Source organism: Dermacentor silvarum, chromosome 2 (assembly GCF_013339745.2).
Source record: "Dermacentor silvarum isolate Dsil-2018 chromosome 2, BIME_Dsil_1.4, whole genome shotgun sequence".
In the NCBI taxonomy this organism is placed as follows: domain Eukaryota; kingdom Metazoa; phylum Arthropoda; class Arachnida; order Ixodida; family Ixodidae; genus Dermacentor; species Dermacentor silvarum.
The window spans coordinates 225,498,400-225,516,716 of NC_051155.1; the positions used below are offsets into that span (position 1 = coordinate 225,498,400).

Here is an 18,317-nt window from a genome sequence, read left to right on the forward strand (position 1 = left end):
TGCAATTTACTAATTCTAGCCGTAGAGTTCGGATCCACTTGGAATTAATTCTCAGGCTGACACCAGTGTCGAGATATTAATTCTCTAACATTGCGGAGAAATGAATTGGCGTGCCAGTCACTTTCTTAACAAAACGTCGTTTCATGCATCGATCGCACAAAAGTATGAATAGATATATAAATTATGGGGTTTTACGTGCCAAAACCACGATTTGATTATGAGGCACGCCGTAGTGCGTGACTCTGGAATAATTTAGACCACCTGGGGTACGTTTTTTAAGGTGCACCTAAATCTAAGTATATGGGTGTTCTAGCATTTCGCCCCCATCGAAATGCAGCCGCCATGGCCGTGATTTGATCCCGCGGTCTCATGCTTAGCAGTCCAACACCATACTAAGCAACCACGGCCGTTTAGCACAAAAACAACTGGAACGTCAATGTATGTCTTCGCAACGTTCGGGAATTAACATCTCGAAACTGGTGCCATCCTGAGAATTAGTTCCTAGTGCATCCGCCCTACGAACTCCACGGCTAGAATTTGTAAATTGCAACATGGGCCATAAGTTAATATGTTAAAAACTAATTGGTGAATTTTTTGTTGATTAGTCGACTATGCATTTCAATTTTTTGTGCAAGTAATGTCCGCCTCTTCGAGTAGACCAGCTCATGAACTTGAATTGTGCTATCTGCTACACGCAACCTTTAAAACAATTTCGAAAGTGTTTGCTGACTGGACTGGATTTGCTGAAACAGCCGTATTTATGGCCTCTGCATGCAAGAGGCGATGTTTCCATCCCTAATGCGTAAATGTTGTAAATAATTAGAAGACAGTTGACAGTTGACAAGAACTTTATTAAAAGGTCCTGAGGAAAAAGATTGGGGGAGCCGAAGGCACCCCAATCAAGTTGGTGGCTCCGCCCATGACGGAACCGGGAGCTGGTGACTCTCGGCGACGTCGCGGGCCCTCTGGACGGCCTGTCGTTGATGCGTAAAGTCCGCGCTTTGCAGTAGGGCGTCCCACTTGGACTTGTCGTGAAGATCAGAGCCCGCGTTGGACGGGCACAGCCAGAGCATATGATCGAAAGAGCAGAAGTCGTGCCCACATTTGGAGCACGATTGCGGGAAGTTAGAATCTATCCGATTGAGCGCTCTGGGGGTGAGGTACGATCTGGTCTGTAAGAGCCTGAACGTGACACACTGAGCCCTGTTTAATTTTGGGTGAGGGGAAGGGAATTTCCTTCTGCTCAGTCTGTAGTGGGATGTGATCTCGTTAAAGGTGATAAGAGGGTCTTTAGGGGAGCAATCCTGTGAGAGAGCTGGACCGCTAGCCCGGGCGCGGTTCGTGAATTCACGCGCTAGGCAGTGGGCCTGCTCGTTGGGGTTGCATCCCGCTTGATTAACTACGCCTTTAACGTGGGCCGGGAACCAGACGATGTGGTGACCTCCTGTCTCGTTATCCGCAGTGTTTTCAAGAGATTTTTTGACTAGGCTAGCCGTGTGCTTAGACACTAGGGCTGACGAGAAGGCCCTGACGGCAGTGCGTGAGTCGGAGAAAACAGTCGTTGGGCCTTTGGCAGCGTTAAGCGCCAAGGCTATCGCGGTTTCCTCCGCCTCGTTTGCGTGCTTAGTGCAAACGGATGCAGCGCTAATCAGCGTTCCGCGCGCGTCTACGACCGAGATTGCAAACTTATTTTCGCTGCCGTATTTGGCCGCGTCAACGAAGAGTGCATCTGCCCCGTACGGATTAACTCTTTGAAGGATGGCTTTAGCCCGTGCGATTCTTCGGCCCTCGTTATATATCGGATGAATGTTTCTCGGTACGGGATCGACCGTTATAGCTTCCTTGGCTTCTTTGGACAGGGGGTATCTGTCGAGCGGCGGTTGTATGGATGATATGCCTGCTTCGTTTAGGATTTTGTTACCCGGCTTAGTTAACGAAAGCCTGGTGATCTGTGCAGTTCGATGTGCCTCGATTAATTCGTCGATAGTATTGTGAACACCAAGCTCCAATAGTTTCTCCGTGCTAGCACATTGTGGGATGCCGAGTAGTCTTTTGATACCGGACCTAATGAGCGTGTCGAGCTTCCTCTTTTCGGCTTTACTCCAATTGAGGAAAGGCGCCGTGTAGTTAAATAGCTTTTTTTTTTTCTCGCCAGTCGTTAGCATTGCCTACTGGAAAGAGAATCAATATTGAGACACATATCACTCACGTGCGTTTCAAACGCCGTTGATAGAAGACTCTGCCGAAGGGGTCACTGAAGTCTGCAGGTTTTTTTTTTTTTTTTTTTTTTTTTTTTCAGGGTCAAAAAAGCACGCAAAGTAATTTGAAGTGAGGTGAACATACATCAACCTATTAATTCTGTTGGCATAGGCTATCCATTTAGTTGGCTACCTCATCCTCTTTAAAAAAATATCATAAACTTTGTCCTGTGTATAGATTTAAATATATTCTGCTTGTGCATGGTGTTCAGCGAAATATAAAAAAAAAATGTTGAAGTGAGCAAACACGAATGAGGTAGCCGCCACTGGGGCTTCTAATGCGCTTGTCCTCCTATTGTCAGGATGTGCCGAAATAAAGTGACAGTATAAATTAAAAGCCGTGCACGTCCGCGCCAACAATGATGCTGTAAGCGTTTAGCCACAACAAATGTGGAAAGGTAGACGCAATGCAAAAGAATCCTCAAATTATGTGGGTAACAGAACTTCGGTAATGACACTGCGGGGGGCGGGAAAACTCCGGAGGGGGCTCGAGCCCCCTCCGGAGTTTTCCGGAGTTTTTTCGAGCTAGGTCACTGAGAAGAGAGAAAGGAGCGGGGTCTGGAGATTATCTGATGCGGAGACATCCAGTCATAGCGCTAGAAGCACTGAATCTTGCATCTGCGTCGTGTGCGTTTGCCCGGCCTATCCTTCTTTTCAGAAATTTTCCATTTATACACAATTTTTTTTTTTTGTAGACTGAAATGAATAGATAGCTATTACTGCAGGCCCAGCCGTTTACTCATTTGTTATGTGAAAGTTTAACTGCTACCACAGCCTTGTTATATAATCCGTGAATCCTCTCTTAAATCGTCAACATGTAACTTGTTTCATGTTATCATATGCAAATGGCCCGCCGTTGGGATAGTTGGGAGCAGTTTGTTTTAGAGAAACGAGATGGCGCTCACGGCGGCGCGCCATACCTCTCCTCAGCGACCGCGCACGAATACGAAACCATTACCGCTTTTACCTTGCTTCTGTGCGATCAGCTGTCGGAAATGCAACTGAGTTTTCGCTAACGCACTGTGCTGTAATCATGCTAGATTGAATCATGTGGATTGAAGACGTGTGCAGTAGTTGGCTGCAAAAATAGTGACTGGCATGTTAAGGAATGGAATGAATCTGTGTGACCAAGTTGGCGGACCGCTGCTGCGACTGTCCGAACGTGTTACCGGCACTTCGAGATGTACGGCTTTCCTCGAGTATACAGGAATTTGCTTATCCGCCAGCATTGTATATCGCTAGCCTTCAAAGAAAGGGCTCCATCAACAGAACATCGGCAAGGGTGAGTACCACTCGTTAAACAATGACAAAGGGAGTAGCTGCGCTTCCTGTCATAGTAAGCTTCGCGCACGTTATTTATACACATCTATCCCAAATGGCAGGAAAACTTAGGCCCGCTCTATCGCCGACGTATCAATCATAAGTGAATGGGCGTTCACTTGAATATATGCGCACTATATACACACAATAAATGACGGACTACACCGATGGCGCACGAATGGTCGAAGCTGAATGTTTCGTGACGGTTCACAAGAGTAAGCGAGTTACTAGTGGTAATATATATTTGCTACAAGGTATTACAATGTACAAAACAGCTAAGTTCCAAGCCTTGCGTGCAGCAAGAACATATCTATCAGAACTGAGCACACCCGCAAGCGATTAGGCAGAAAATAATCAGTCACGTGGCTGCACCGAGGAACTTCACTGACTCAGAAACTGACAAGCCGCTGCTTCAAAATATTTGCCGAATAAAGAACACAGAGCAAAACACACTAAACCTGACTGAATTCATAATCGGAAAGCTTGCATAGCTTGAAATACATGTATAACCCCGCTTTTCAGCCGTTCAGTGTGGAGACAACCCCGCTGGCGCCGCCATATTGAATCACACGAGCTCAGACTCAGCTACGCTTGCGTTCATAAATAGTGTTACTCGCGGCGCACTTCCAAGTGCTTTGCTTTGATGAGGATTTTTTTTATCGGTATCGCATCTGCACATCTTTATAACCAATAGCCGTTAACTCGTCGAAGGTCCAAGACGTAAATGTATGGCGCCGGGAACATGCCCCTATAGTTGCCTAATTCAATCACATTTAATATGCCGTGTATGTTTGAAATACACCCAATTTTTTTTTTGCGCTTCGATGCTTGGTATATAAGGTTTACCCCCTGTGTGTGGAAGTTTTTCTGTTTTGCTGTTGTATTTTGGCTTACACGTCACGCCTCCTTTACCGTAGCCAGCCACTCGCGCACGGCGGTTCGTTTCCCTTGCGTTGCGCGTGCTCTTCGCGTTCGTTGCAATTATTTGACAATATCTACGCGCAATATTGATTTTTTTGCCCACAAAACTGTGTGCTGACAGGATTAGGCTGATGTAAAAATAACTGCGGTGTGAACATAAGGTTTAGTTAGTGCTGTAGAGAAAAATGTAACGTAACTTGTCTGGGTCAATCTTGCGTAGTACACACAAGAAACCAAACGATGCACAAAATACATTTACTTAGTAATGTCTAGTACAGTCAATCATGAAAGAGATATGTACATGAAAAATTATATGTACTGTGTGGCGCTTTTTTCACTTGTTTTTCACTTCGAAAATATAGTCCATGATGATGTAGGGCTGTTGACAGACGGCGCCCATCCTGTTGATTTCCCTCGTACTGGTCCTCTTCAAAGTGTTTCTAAGTACAAGTAAAACAACAAAAGTGATTATTGATATGAAAAGTTGCCTTGTAAATACAGAGAACCCATTACAGTGCTTAAAAATAAATTTTCGCAGAAGTAATGCTGTATTACCTCACTTCACACGTTTCGAAGAAATTCACAGGCTACAACAGGCACCATGCCAGAAAGCGCCGAAACATTTTGGTCCCATGATGCCCCTTAACTCTACTACACCTGGGCATACCGTGCACAGGTATTTAAAGACCGTCACAGTACCCACTACGATCGGGAATGAGCACGAATGACCATCGGCTTACGAGCACCATGCTACAAATATATTCGTCCAAAAAATCAGCTATATAACGTAACAATCTGAGATCCGCAAGATATCTGCTGAGAAATCAGAGAAAATCACAATGCTTCGCTTGCCACGTACACAACAGCCGCTCTCCCCAGAAGAAGCATTGCGTTCTTTAGTACCAAATAACCAGTAGCGAAAAAAGAAACTGAGGAAAAAAAGAGAAACAAGAGACACACGATGTGTGCTTCCCGTGAAAAAGTAAAATAGGTGGTTTACATGACGTTTTGTAGCTAATGTAAGACTATTTCGCGGCGAAGCATTTTCGTCAGTCCTTAAAGTAAGGGTACTTACTACTCGCATAGACTGCGCCGATAAAAACGGCAAAAGCCTATGCGACGCGCGCTCGCAAACCATAGGCTACTCAGACAGTATCGGTGCAGTGCTTAGTTCGTGAGCGAGGATCAGAGAATACTTTCTTATTTAAATGAAAAACACGGTGCGATAGTCTAAACTTTCTTGACACTTACCTCGCAAATGTAGGAGCTATCCGTTGCCTTCCAGTGATACCGCTTTACTTGGGCTTCCCATCTCTTCCTTCGCTCTGGGTCCCGGGGAAGCGTAAACAACGAAGCCCTTTACGCGTCGATCCGGTGCACTTGGGAACACAACAGCTCGTCATGTCGACTCGATGCACTTAACAAGCTAGTCATTCATGCGGCTGAACACTGTCCAGCAAGTAGAAGCGTCAGCGAAACATCCCCGCGCACTGTGTCTCGAACTAAGCACCGGCACCAAGCAATCGCAACCGCTCGCTGTGATTCAAGATGGCGTCGCAGCGAGAAAAGTAAGTGGCGGCGCGGGGGCGGTCAAAGGATGGCACCACCCCGAACGGCGGCGCTGGCATCGAGGCACCAGAGAACTTGAGGAGCGATTGAGAGAAATGGCAGAAAAGCGGTGGGCAAGGAGAGTTTTCAGTTATTTGTACATGAGGAATGTTGATACAAAATGGAGGAAGCTGACCAGAAAACTGTCAATCAAATATTTGGACTGCAGGAGGGGTGCAAACCAGGAAACAGCGGTTAAGAAAAAGGTTAAGGAAACAGAGAGGGGTCTGTGGAAAACAGGGATGCAGACGAAATCAGCACTGGGAACATACCGAACTTTCAAGCAAGAAATTGCCAAAGAAAATATCTACGATAATTCTAGGGGAAGCTCTTTGTTGTTTGAAGCCAGGACGGGAGTATTGCGGACTAAGATGTACCGAGTCAAGTACCAAGGTATAGACACGTTGTGCTGTGCGTGTGGAGAAGAGGAAACGGCTGAACACCTCATACTTTTCTGTAAAGGGCTTAACCCTACAGTGCAAAGCAACGGGGCTGATTTTTTCAAAGCATTGGGGTTTAGGGACAGTGAAGACAAACTGGACTTTAAGCGGGTAGAAATAACCAACAGCGGTTATCTGATTGGTGGATAAAATCAAGGCAGGGGTGAAATTTCAGCTGCTAGCTGAGAGTCAGGGTGATATTTAGTATTTTCGTGTGTGTGGAAGATTACGAGCGCGTGCTTCCATTTCTGGAACGGCTTGAACACGAGGGCACGCATGTTGGCCCAAGTTTATGAGAACATATTAAACCCATAAAGTTCCAGAATTTTGAAAATCTAAAGCACGCCTTTGGAAATGTCAGTGCACCTTTCGCGTCAAGAGTTCATGAGAACTTTATACCCTTAATGTTTCGCAATTGTAATCCATGCGCTCCGTAGATTCCGCGACGCGCCCGCTCGCTATCGAAATGCCCTTGAACTTTGTGCTCGGATGGGGCTCCTTGCGTTATGGGACTGCAGGTGCATGGGCGTTGGCGCGAAATCCAGCCCGAGTTCGCAATGTTCGTTCGAAATGTCTTTTCGAGCATGAAAAGACATTGTAGACAAAATCCAGAATGATTCCCGGCGCCAGTGGTTGTTTTGGTCGGCGGTGCATAGCAGCACGAAAAAAATTCGGAACTCTTGTGTTGGCGGTAGAAAAACAGTCTCTTTTTGGGCCAATGCCAGTTGCCACGCCACCTCCTCCACGTCCCGGACTCTTTGTTGCACTGTCTTGGCGTAGGCTCCGATCGATTCCGCCAGTATGGGGTCTCGTATGAGGCCATTCTTTTGCTTCAAATGGTGCATCCGCCGAGTTCACTGTGTGCGAAGACAGGTTGCCGACAAGTAGTCGAAGACTCTCCTCGCCCACCTGTCGCGATGCATATGCAACAGGCGGTTGTAGAAAGCCAGCTTGCTTGAGGCCTCCCGTGCAGCAAAGCTAGACCAACCTAACTCGCCTTGCACGGCCTAGTTAGCAACAGTACCATGGCATCCGACCGCAATTCGGCCGACTTCTCGCTGTCGCCTCTCATGCACATTCCGACCTTTCGCCGAGAGGCACACCATCGCGTTTCCAAATGTCAGAGCAGGAACATGAACCAGTTTTCACAAGTCTCTGAGATCATTACGAAGCGGTTACATTCCCATAGGCACCTGCGTCGCAATATGCACTGGTCTCTAAGAGCAATCTGTCCCACCTTCTCTTCGTGAAGCCTGTACAAGTCCTCGCCGCCGCACAGTTAACTCCAAGGTACTTGACTCATGAGGCTATTTGTAGGACCTCTTCCACCAATCGTAGCACCATATGCCTTCTGCCATTGACTTTGCAGCCAACTGGACCACTGTGGTTTTCTGAGCGTTGAATCGAAGGCCAAGCTTCTTCATTTCATTTGCACATATGACCAGTAGGCTCTGCATGTCGCGAGGAATCTCTGCCATCAGCAGGAGGTCGTCTGCGCATGCCAGGCCTGGGATCCGGCGGTTGTCGTCAATCCCACTTGCGTACCGCAGACGAAATCCAAGGCCAGATTGCAGGAGGGCTCTCTCAACGCCCGACACGTACAGTAAGTACATGAGCGGTGAAAGGGGGAAACCTTGACGTAGTCCTCCGTTCACCCTGATCCTCCCAGTTTCTATTCTGCCGAATTTGGCGGCCACCACGTTGTTGGAGTATAACCGTTGTATTGTGCATAGCAGTTTCGCAGGGAGGCCCAAAACAGCTAGGCGCTCAAAGAGATCAGAGTGAGGCACACTATCGTAGGCCTTTTCCACGTCCAGCGCACAGCAGCAGATCAAGGACCGGTCTTCCTTTCTTGCTATTTCAGCACACTGGGCGATGACAAAGATGCTGTCCTCCAAACGCCGTCCTCGTCTGAAACCGTTCTGTAAATCCGTGAGACGACGCTCAGATTCCTCCCAGCCTTCAATCCATCTCTTCAAAGCCTGTACAAAGACTATATAGAGGACGCTTGTTACCGCTGTGGGTCGGTAGTCTTGGAGCTTATCTGCTTTCCCTCCGCATTTCAGAATGAGGGACATTTTGCCCTGGCGCCAGTCACTACGTATTGCCATTCCAGTGAGGATTCGCGAGAATAAATCGGCCAGCTGTTCCCTTGAGTTGGGACCAAGGCTTTCCACGAGGCGAGCCGAGATGCCGTCCTGACCAAACGATGTTTGGGTGCGGATGCGCGATATTTTCCGATCAATCCCACCTTGGTCCCCCGCTATCCTCGTCGTGGTTCACGTACTGTCCTGAGTGCACTGCTGTACATGGAGGTTCCGTTGTGTTTGACCTGTAGAGCCTCTCAAGATGTTCAGTCACGCCTTCATTGAGGTCTGCGACGGGCTGGCCTGTTACCTGTTATCTGCACAGAGAACTGGTTCTGTCTGTCCAGGGACCTGACATATCGCCAGAAACTCTGCGCAGTCGATTTGCCGTCAGCCCGGAGACTGCATTTGGCGCATGTTCGCCTCCGCAAATTTAGCCTGCACCATCGCCTCCATCGTTCGCAATCATTTTTACTAAATAATAAGCCGGTTCTGTACGAAGAGAGAAAAAAAAAAAAAAAAAAAAAAAGGGAGGGAGGTTGGGGGGGCGCAGCCGGCGTGCTAGCTTGCGTTCAAAATACGCGCGCCCAAAACCGAAACCGGAAGTGATGTGATTGACACCGACCGCTTGGCACGCTGCAGTCAATTCGGCCGCTGGGCCCTATGGGAGTGTCCCCTCTTGTTGAATTCCTTTCTCTATGCAGTAGGTTTTGTTAAAGTCCCTATATAAGAAAAGTACCGCCATCTACTCTTTCCTCCGCCGCGTCCTCTCCTAAAGCGCTTGCTTTTTTCTTTACTTTTTGCTTGCGAAAGCCAAGTCGACGGTGGCGCACCTAGAAAGTCCACGTTGAAGCTTTCAGGCCGGGCGCGCGCCGCTGACGCCGACTGCGGCTGCACAGAGGACTTTCAACATGGCTCTGAGGCGGAAAAAAAGAAAACATGAAGTGAAAAGCGCGCGCTATCATCGTCCAATCGGAGATACAGGAGAGAGAGAAGCGGCGTTTATCAAAGGATGGCGGTACTTTTCTTATATAGGGACTTTAGGTTTTGTTCGTACTACGCGGCGCAACAACCAAGAGCTTAAACAGCTCCTATGTTAAAAACTGCTTCAACAAAGGCTCGCTCCTCATAGAAGGTGCCGAGACAATGTCACATGCTGGGCTCTAGTGCAAATTTTATAGACAGTGCACTGCTGTGCATTGTCAGACCCGGCGTCGTCAATTTGCATTTCTCAATTTAAAAACAACAAATGAACACTGATTATGCTCATTCATTTTTTTATTGTTACTATACCAGCAAATACACGCTCCACATAGTAAACAGTAATTCTGGGAGCGCCAAAACGGCGCCACTGTATATTAGAGGCAGGGAGAGGCCAAGATATTTTTTTTCTTCACACCAGCCACTTGATGCTAAAAAAACAAAGTTTCCGTTCTGAAAAAGCACCTGTATAAAAATGCTAGATAAAAAAATGCTCTATTCCTTTTTCTGTACGAATAAAAATATTTGGCATGAGGAAAACGTAATCAGCACAATACAATGCTGGAACATCTTTCATACATGAGAAGTCGCTTGTTCTGCCTCACAGAAGAAAAAAACTGCATGAAATTCAGGGAAAAAAACTTGCAAAACATTTGCACTTGAGTACATGTGCAAGAAAATCAGCCGAGAAACAGCACTTCCACTTCCGGCAAAAACCTGAGATCATGACCAGTCTTTTCTTTCGCATACTTTTCATGACCAGCACAAACTGATGGAATAATATTCTATGGACACTTGGCACACATACATGGTTGAAACAAAAGACAACACACGTGGGACGGCAAGGAAAAAAAAAAAGTCATACAAACATTGCACACATTCGCGCACCACCTTTCTTTGGCTTTTCTTAACACGAGAGAGGCATTTGACTGTGTGGCCGCTGCTTCTCTGCACAACACACAAGCCTATCCTCGCAAAAAATACAAACCAACTATGTGTACAGCACTCCATGTGTGCGTACAGTGACAATTGCACATAGAGCGAAGGTGATCCTTCTAGAAATAATTGCACTGTGGACAAGTTGCATTGTTCTTGATGTACTCTGTGGGTTCTGCCCCTTGCATCCGCTTGCTCACTTCCAAGGCTACTTGACGCAGTCATCAGTAGACTACCACAATAATTTTTTAATAGCTATATGACACGCGAATGGACTAGCTGTCAATCACAGTCTTTTTTAAAATATATTCTTTTGTACTGCATAAAAAAAAAAGCTACACAAACATACCTGCACATGAGGCAAACAGTATCACAATCTGCCGTGAACGATACTTGCAACTGTACAGTTTATGCTAACTTTCTGGCACCACAGTAACAGAAAGAGTAGACGCAAACAGCAACTGAGTCAGTGAGTGATGCTGCACGCCATAATCACAGGCACAGATGTACTGTGTGAGCCTCTAAAGAAGGAAACCGATCACGGACAGAGTAAAAAACAACAGTTTGGATACACACATGAAATATGGGTAAATAAGTTCCCTGTATGCCACTTTGACTTTGAAATCCCTTCAAAGCAAGTCTTAAAACTTGCAAAAGAAGAGAAGAGACCTTCACACTTTTAGGTTAAACATTGTGTTCTTTTAAGTATATTGCCTGGACTAATTCTGACAAGCTCCCAAGCTGCACTTCATGTGAAGAAAGAAAGAAAAAGAAAGAAAGCAGTGGAACATTGTGCGGCACATGTTTAAAACAGATTTTCTACAACAGCTATGAATAGCATTGTATTGAGTGATGCTTCATGTTCTATGGTTGTGCAAAAGTAGGTTACTTGCAGAAAGAAAGCTTAAATGCTCGTAATTTGTGCGTTGTTGATGATCCGAGAATAATAAGCTGCGAATTTCATTCGAAGCTCAGAATGGTCAGATGCTCAGTAAGATGTCTTTGCCACCATGTCGAGGAAACGAACCATGTCGCTAGCACCAGTGCGCATGAAAATTTTGCAAACCTGCTGAATGTGGACATACATCTTAAACTACAGATCTTGCTGGCGAGCTGTAATGCATATGTGCAAATGCCAAGCTTTTCGCCAGCTGCTGCAAGCTAAGTGCAGCACATTCATCTAAGTGTGAGAGAACATTTACAAAAACAAGACAAATGCCACAGCCACAGAGGGTGTGTGATATTTAGAAGAACAGTGTGCGTCATTTCAGTAGCTTATTTGTTCAACACTGATATGTGTTCCACATCTTGAACAGTGAAACTGTAGTTGAAATAAATAGTTGAGTGGTGCTGCTGAAATACGACTGCAAAGAACACGCATTCCAAAATACCTAGAGCCAATGCGACCCCAGACACTTGAGGAGAAGCAGGTGCAAGAAAGGTAAAAGCTTGCTAGACAGCATTTTTTTTTTTCTGTTTTAAAAGTAAGCTTCCATATGGATGCAGATTCACCCTTTGATCAATGCTAGTGCTATAACAAAGGCTTTTGAAACGTTTCAGCTTTATATACCGCTACTAGTTTCCACAAGTAGCATTCAACAAGACTTTTGGCATTACAATAACTACACCTAAAATTGTGGCTGCAGTGTAATGCAGAACATCACTGCACAAACTTTGTGAAAGAGCAGTTCAACAGCATGTCAGTCAACCGTACGTGCTAACAGTGGCACATATCACCTGCCCTCCCCTTTTTTTAAAGGGTGTGCAGATTTTAAAAAATTTGACCAGTGGCAGGCAACACAATTGTGCCTCGTCAGTCATAATATGCACAGCAGATCTCCATGTGCTACTTAACAAATTAACATAACTGCACATACCAAATCTTCCAATGAATACTGCAGCGCCCACATGGCAGTTGCAGGATTTAAGCCAGTCATTCTTCAGAGAAATTACCAAATGGCATGAATTTTTTAGACTACAATCAATATTCAAATATGCATTTTGTATATTTTGGTGCCCGAAAATGTGCACCAAATTTAACAAAATTTTCCCAGACCATTTTCTTTTACACTGTAACCCTTTAATTATATGGAATACGAATACATCTTAAGGCACATTTGAGGAAGTATGTCCAGATCGTGGCTAGATTCATAATTTTTATTAACTGGCCAGCCCTTGAACACTGACCATCCTCAACACCACAAGTGAAACGTGTTTTTAAGTAATGAAAATATTCGTCAGTTGAATTTGTTCATTAGCTAGTTGTGTGATGCTATTTTTCATACCAAGTAATGCTTACCTATTGATGCAATTTAACTAAAGAGGCAGAATTGTGATCTGAGCAACAGGTAAATAAAAAATCCGTATAGTGAGACTTGGCAGAAGAATTACAATTGTTTTGCAGGTACAAAAGTATGCTGAGCAAGAGATGTATGTTTTTAACTTTGGCAGAATGAAGAAAAGGCACTTTGCTGAGCACTGAACATTTCAGGCAGAGTGTCACCCAATAATCTGCGCAACATTTGCACATTCTGAAAAGCCCACTAAGGCACACTAAGCAGAACTGGCCCAAGGTAAGATGAGATGCCCAAAGGGTTGAAACAAGTTTGACTGGCCTGTGCAAGCAAAAAAACCTGCAGACACAGTCTGGAGATGTTCACAGATATGCAGAAATGCCAGGTAGAAAGGCAGAGGAAACCTATGAGGACTGCCAACTGGAGAGCAAAAAAATAAAGCAGGCAGTTGGCACACTTCAGGTTTCAAATGAGGCATCTAACAGATCTGCGAGGCAAGAAGTGGTGGTGGAAGAGATAGAGAGGATGAGCTCGACATCCCATTAGCAGGGAGAAGAGGAGCGTGGTGCTGAAGGCGGGTCTTCAGGGGCACTGGGAGCGGGTGGTGCAGGGAGTGGGAGGAGTACCGAAGAGGCAGTCCCGCCAGGTTGCCCCAGAGCCTGGACGCTTGCTAGGCTCACTGTGCTGGGGTTGGCCATCAGGGAGATCCCGTTCACTACCTGCACAGAGCCAAGCAACAAGCGTATGCCGTTGGCATCAATACATCTGCATCACAGGTGAGGTAATAGATTTCACCACGTTCACTACAGTGTTGCCATTTTAGCAATTTTTTTGGTAGACTTGGCACCTTATTTGGCTGTTTAGCGGCAAATTCTATTTAGTGACCAGCGACTTTCATTACCAGCACGACAGAACAGATGAAGCCACTTGAGCACAAATAAGGCCAGACACAAAGGGCAGCCACAGGCACTGGTAGCACCCACAATGTCCAATCTTTTGTTTTGTGACTTGTCTTATTTGAGCTGCAATGGCTTTATCAAATATTAACCAACCAGCCCAAGAACAAGTTATGACCGAACATTCTGGCGACATCTCGACTTTCAAGTTCGAAATGGCTTTATAAAATGCACCTTATTATTAGTAGGTGGCTGAAATTGGCTGTACGAAGCATGTGCTTTGTCACTATAATGAAGTGGTCTTTGCTCAGTACGCTATGGTTCAGTGTGCTGAGGAAAACGAGCTTCATATAGTGCTTGCAAAATGCATGTTTTTTCCAAATCTTTACAAAACCAATTAGAAAGGGTTTAAACGCTACGAGTGCTCTAGCTTCACCAAATTCGTTCGGCTGTTGGATGTTCACAAGTGTACCAGTAAATTGTCCCACTGGCTCCAAATATGTACGAGGTCCGTTAGAAAAGTATCCGACGCCGAAGAAAAAAAAACTGACATAACTGGAGCGTTGGAAACCTAATCACCCTCAAAGTAGTCTCCTTGGGACTCCACACACTTCTCCCAGCGGTGCTGCCATTGTTGGAAGCATTCCAAGAAGGCCTCTTTCGGAATGGAGTTTAACTCAGCTGTCGTTGTAGCCATAATGTCCTCTCTTGTCTGAAATCGCGCTCCTTTCAATGGCCTCTTGATGTTGGGAAACAGCCAGAGGTCGCAGGGGGCCATATCAGGAGAGTAAGGAGCCTGTTGAACTACAGGAGTCTGGTTTTTCGCCAAAAAGTCTGAATCAAATGCAAGGAATCTGCAGAGGCATTGTCGTGATGGATGCGCCAATTTCCTGTTGACCACAACTCCGGTCTCTTGCGCCGCACAGCATCACGTAGGTGACGGAGGACATCCCTGTAGTACTCTTTGGTGATTGTTTGACCCTGTGGTGCGTACTCGTGGTGTGCCACACCGTAGGAGTCAAAGAAAGCAGTCAGCATCACTTTGACATAGCTGCGGACTTGGCGGGCCTTCTTTGGTCTTGGTGACGTGGAATGCTTCCACTGTGACGACTGGGAGTTGGTTTCCGGGTCGTACCCTTACACTCAAGACTCATCGCCAGTGATTATGGTGTTCATGAAGTCGGGGTCACTGTTTGTGGAATCCAGCATGTCCTGTGAGACTTCAACACGAAGTTGTTTTTGCTCCACCATGAGCAGCATCGGCACGAATTGCGCCGCAACTCCCTTCATGGCCAAATCTTCGGTCATAATAGAAAATGCAGAAAAAGTGCTGATTCCCACCTCTTCCACAATTTCTCTGATAGTCGCACGACGGTCCCGCATCACCACAGTAATCACTTCGGCATGTTGATGGCTGACCGGAGCGTGGCTCGCTCTCCATCGATGTGCGGCAGTCTTTAAACCGGTTGTACCACTCCTTAATCTGTGTGCTGCTCATGGCATAGTCACCAAAAGCAGTCTGAATCTTCCGAATGGTTTTCACTTGGCTGTCACCCAGTTTCTGGCAAAATTTGAAGCAGTAGCGCTGCTCCAGTCGCTCTGTCATTTTCCTTGCAATAAAAAAACCGACGAGAGCACTGCACACTACCTCACTCAAACGCTGCGCGACTGACTATCAGCAGGCGCGAAAAAATTCTAGCGCATATGATGTAGCAGTGGTGGAACAGCATTTCACCTTTTGGTACAGGCTTTGTTTGGGTGCTGGCAAAAATCTTGTTTTGCATAGCAAAACAAAGCTCCTTCGAGCAGTCATAGTTTCCATGCCCATAGCCACTGAAACTTGAGACAAAATACAACAAACACTATTGCTGTTTCCGCAGGTTGTATGCACGCCCGAAAAGCTGCCGAAACATTTTGGATTTGGTGTTTATAAAGCGCTGATGTGACAAGATTCTGTGTGGTTGTGCAACATGTGGTGCTTTGGCTGCGACGTACAGCCGCTTGATTCCCGAAATAATTCAGTTTGAGCAATGAATGCAAATCAGGTCGTGCTACAACTGTCTGCCGTAGTTGCCACTCTCATAGGTAAATTTCAATATAAAGTGCGAGGTCACCGTTAAAAAGTGCTGAAGTCCACGACCAAGTGTATTGAAACTGCGCTGCCTCCTTGGTTGGCACAGCTCTAATATGTCGAACCAGGAATATGTCAAGAACCCGGTTAGTTGTGCAAGGCGCGGTGTTGAGGCACTTGATCCCCAAAATTGAGCCATTTGAGCAATGGACGCAAGGAGATTGCGGCACATCTGTTGATAAAAAGTGCAAGTCTGCCGTTACAGCGACATTTACTAATGAAAACAGAAGACCAAGCATATTGCGCTACTTCTTCATCGCATCACCTGCAGCCGTTGCACTTATGTGGTTTTATTGGCAAGCGATCGACTTGAGCAACAGCAATCTCCGTTGTGTCACTTCTCGCCGTCACACCTAATATCACTAAAATGGGGTTTATACAGTTGAAACTCAATTTACTGAAGTGATGACCATGCTTGAATTATTTCGTTAAGTCGGGAAGTTTGTAAAATTGAGAAAGGAATTTTTCAGTCCTTCGAAATCTAAAATTGTAACATAGTGAAACTGTTGTGCGAGACTATGTGGCATTCGTCGTGGCGACAAGTTAATTCGTCGGCATTCGTCGTAGCACAGGCAGATATTAGGAGAGCGTTGAGTTTTTGGTAGACTACGACTTAATAATTAACCTTCTTTAAAAAGCTGATCTGCCGTGGCTGTGGGAGGCAAGTGCCGCCCCCGGGTAGCCACCTGTAAAATAGGTACAAGCGCGCTCCTGGCCTGGTGCTCGGCCACTATCGGATCTTACTGCTAGGAAAGGGGTGTTTTTCTCCAACCCGAAGGCGTCCCCCCACCTCAATAGGTGCATTTGGGGCGCCACATGGGAAATGGCTGCCATGGGAGTGGCCCAAACAGCACTTTTTTTGTGCTCATGAGTTTCGACGGGAATTCAGTGCACAGGTTCCTTTACAAGCATATCACCCCCAAAGGAAGCTGAAGCCAGGCCGAGGTACGCTAGTGCCCATTTTAACCAGTGGGTGCCCGGCAGCGGCGGTGGGAATCGACCCCACAAACTCCCGCAGCCGAGGCGGGTGATCTACAAGTAGCCTTGTGCGTGTGCACGCGCGCGCGTGCATGCATGTGTGTGTGCGTGTGTGCGTGGGGGCTCTCTAGACTCGGGTAAGTATCGTAATCGGACATTGTGAACTGCCGTTATTGGTTGCAAATCTTCCTAGGGCGGGCTGAAAATAGCAGTTTTCTATGAGAAATGATGTGGGTTACACGCATTCATTAGCCCCTAAGCTGTGCGGAGACATACTTTGCCAGTAAAGAGGTTGCTATTGGGGTCACCATAGGGGTCAGGCGTGTGCACGCGGTCTGGTCAAGTTGAATTATCCGGTGAAGGTCAATTTCAGCATCGAAGTAACGAAACATTTGGCCCATAAAAATGCATGGGTGGCGGCCGGGGCCTTCGGTCAAGGTCGAATTAACAGGAGTCGAATTAGCGAAAGTTTACAGTATAATCTCACGTGATGTCAGCACTGGCTAATTCACAGAGTGCGGCAGATGAGGGAAGTCATATGGAAATTGCATACACGCACCTGCCTTGGCGCGGGCTATTCAAATTTGGAAGCAGCAGCAAGACCTTGGGTGGAAATTTTCTATGAAACAATGTCATATATTGGCACGCAGAAAATGATGCTAGACTTGTGACAAATAATCTATTGATCTAACTCGGCCTCACATTTTTCCTTTATTGTCCCTTCAAAGTTCAAGGAGCCAACTTACCTTTGGTATACTCCTCGAGGGAGAGGAGGGCTTCAGGTGGCGCGGTGTAGCGCCGCTGCCTAGGCGCCAGCTCACGTGGGCGACGCGGGGTCTGTATCGGGGAGTTGGCTCCCAGAAGCGAACTTTGGGTGGGGGAAGTGCCCTCATTGCCAGAGCTGGTTGCATGCTGGACGGAGGGGCTGGAAGGGCCCTTTGTCCCTGTGCAGCAGGCATCAACATGGTCGATAGTGGATCAGTGCAAGCATTCGTAGGGGATCACCAGTGTCCAACTTATGCAAGAAAACCGCCAAGTTTAGCAAGCTTTTAGTCACCTTAACGACTTGGCCTTTTTGGAGACTTAGCAATTTTTTTTCCGACTTATTAGCAACAAAGATGGCCAGTAAATTACGCCGGTACAATTCCTTAAACAACTTCGGCCGAGTTCAGTCTTTCGCCCCATGTTTTATGCCAAGGGGCCCAATGAGCATTCCATTTATTGCTACATTTAAACTACCAAAAAGCTTATTAGTGAGCCATTGGGAGCACTAAAGCTGCTCTTATAGGCAAAGCTGTTGTTGACTTGCCATTACAGGAGATAAATTAAAGCTACAGGTAGAAAAATAATAAGGTAGGCATCTAGGAACAATTCACAAGAAAAGAGCCCTGAGCAAGTCACCATTATCATTTAGTGACTTTTCACTAAAAATTGACGTCTTCTGGTCCAGCCAACTTCATAAAAATA

The 18,317-nt window shown here is 46.2% G+C and overlaps 1 protein-coding gene across 4 annotated transcripts in view; it reads right to left on the minus strand.

The window, feature by feature from the left end:
* Positions 1-10,071: 10,071 nt before the first annotated feature.
* Positions 10,072-18,317, minus strand: part of LOC119442769 (protein boule-like) — a 43,805-nt gene continuing 35,559 nt past the window's right edge. For all 4 annotated transcript variants that reach the window (XM_049662381.1, XM_049662382.1, XM_037707787.2 and 1 more), the window contains 2 exons: positions 17,597-17,794; positions 10,072-13,564 (listed from right to left, as the gene is read on the minus strand). In XM_049662381.1, the coding sequence (XP_049518338.1) occupies positions 13,388-13,564; positions 17,597-17,794 (375 nt within the window). In that variant the 3' untranslated portion in view covers positions 10,072-13,387. The remainder of the gene's footprint in view (positions 13,565-17,596; positions 17,795-18,317) is intronic.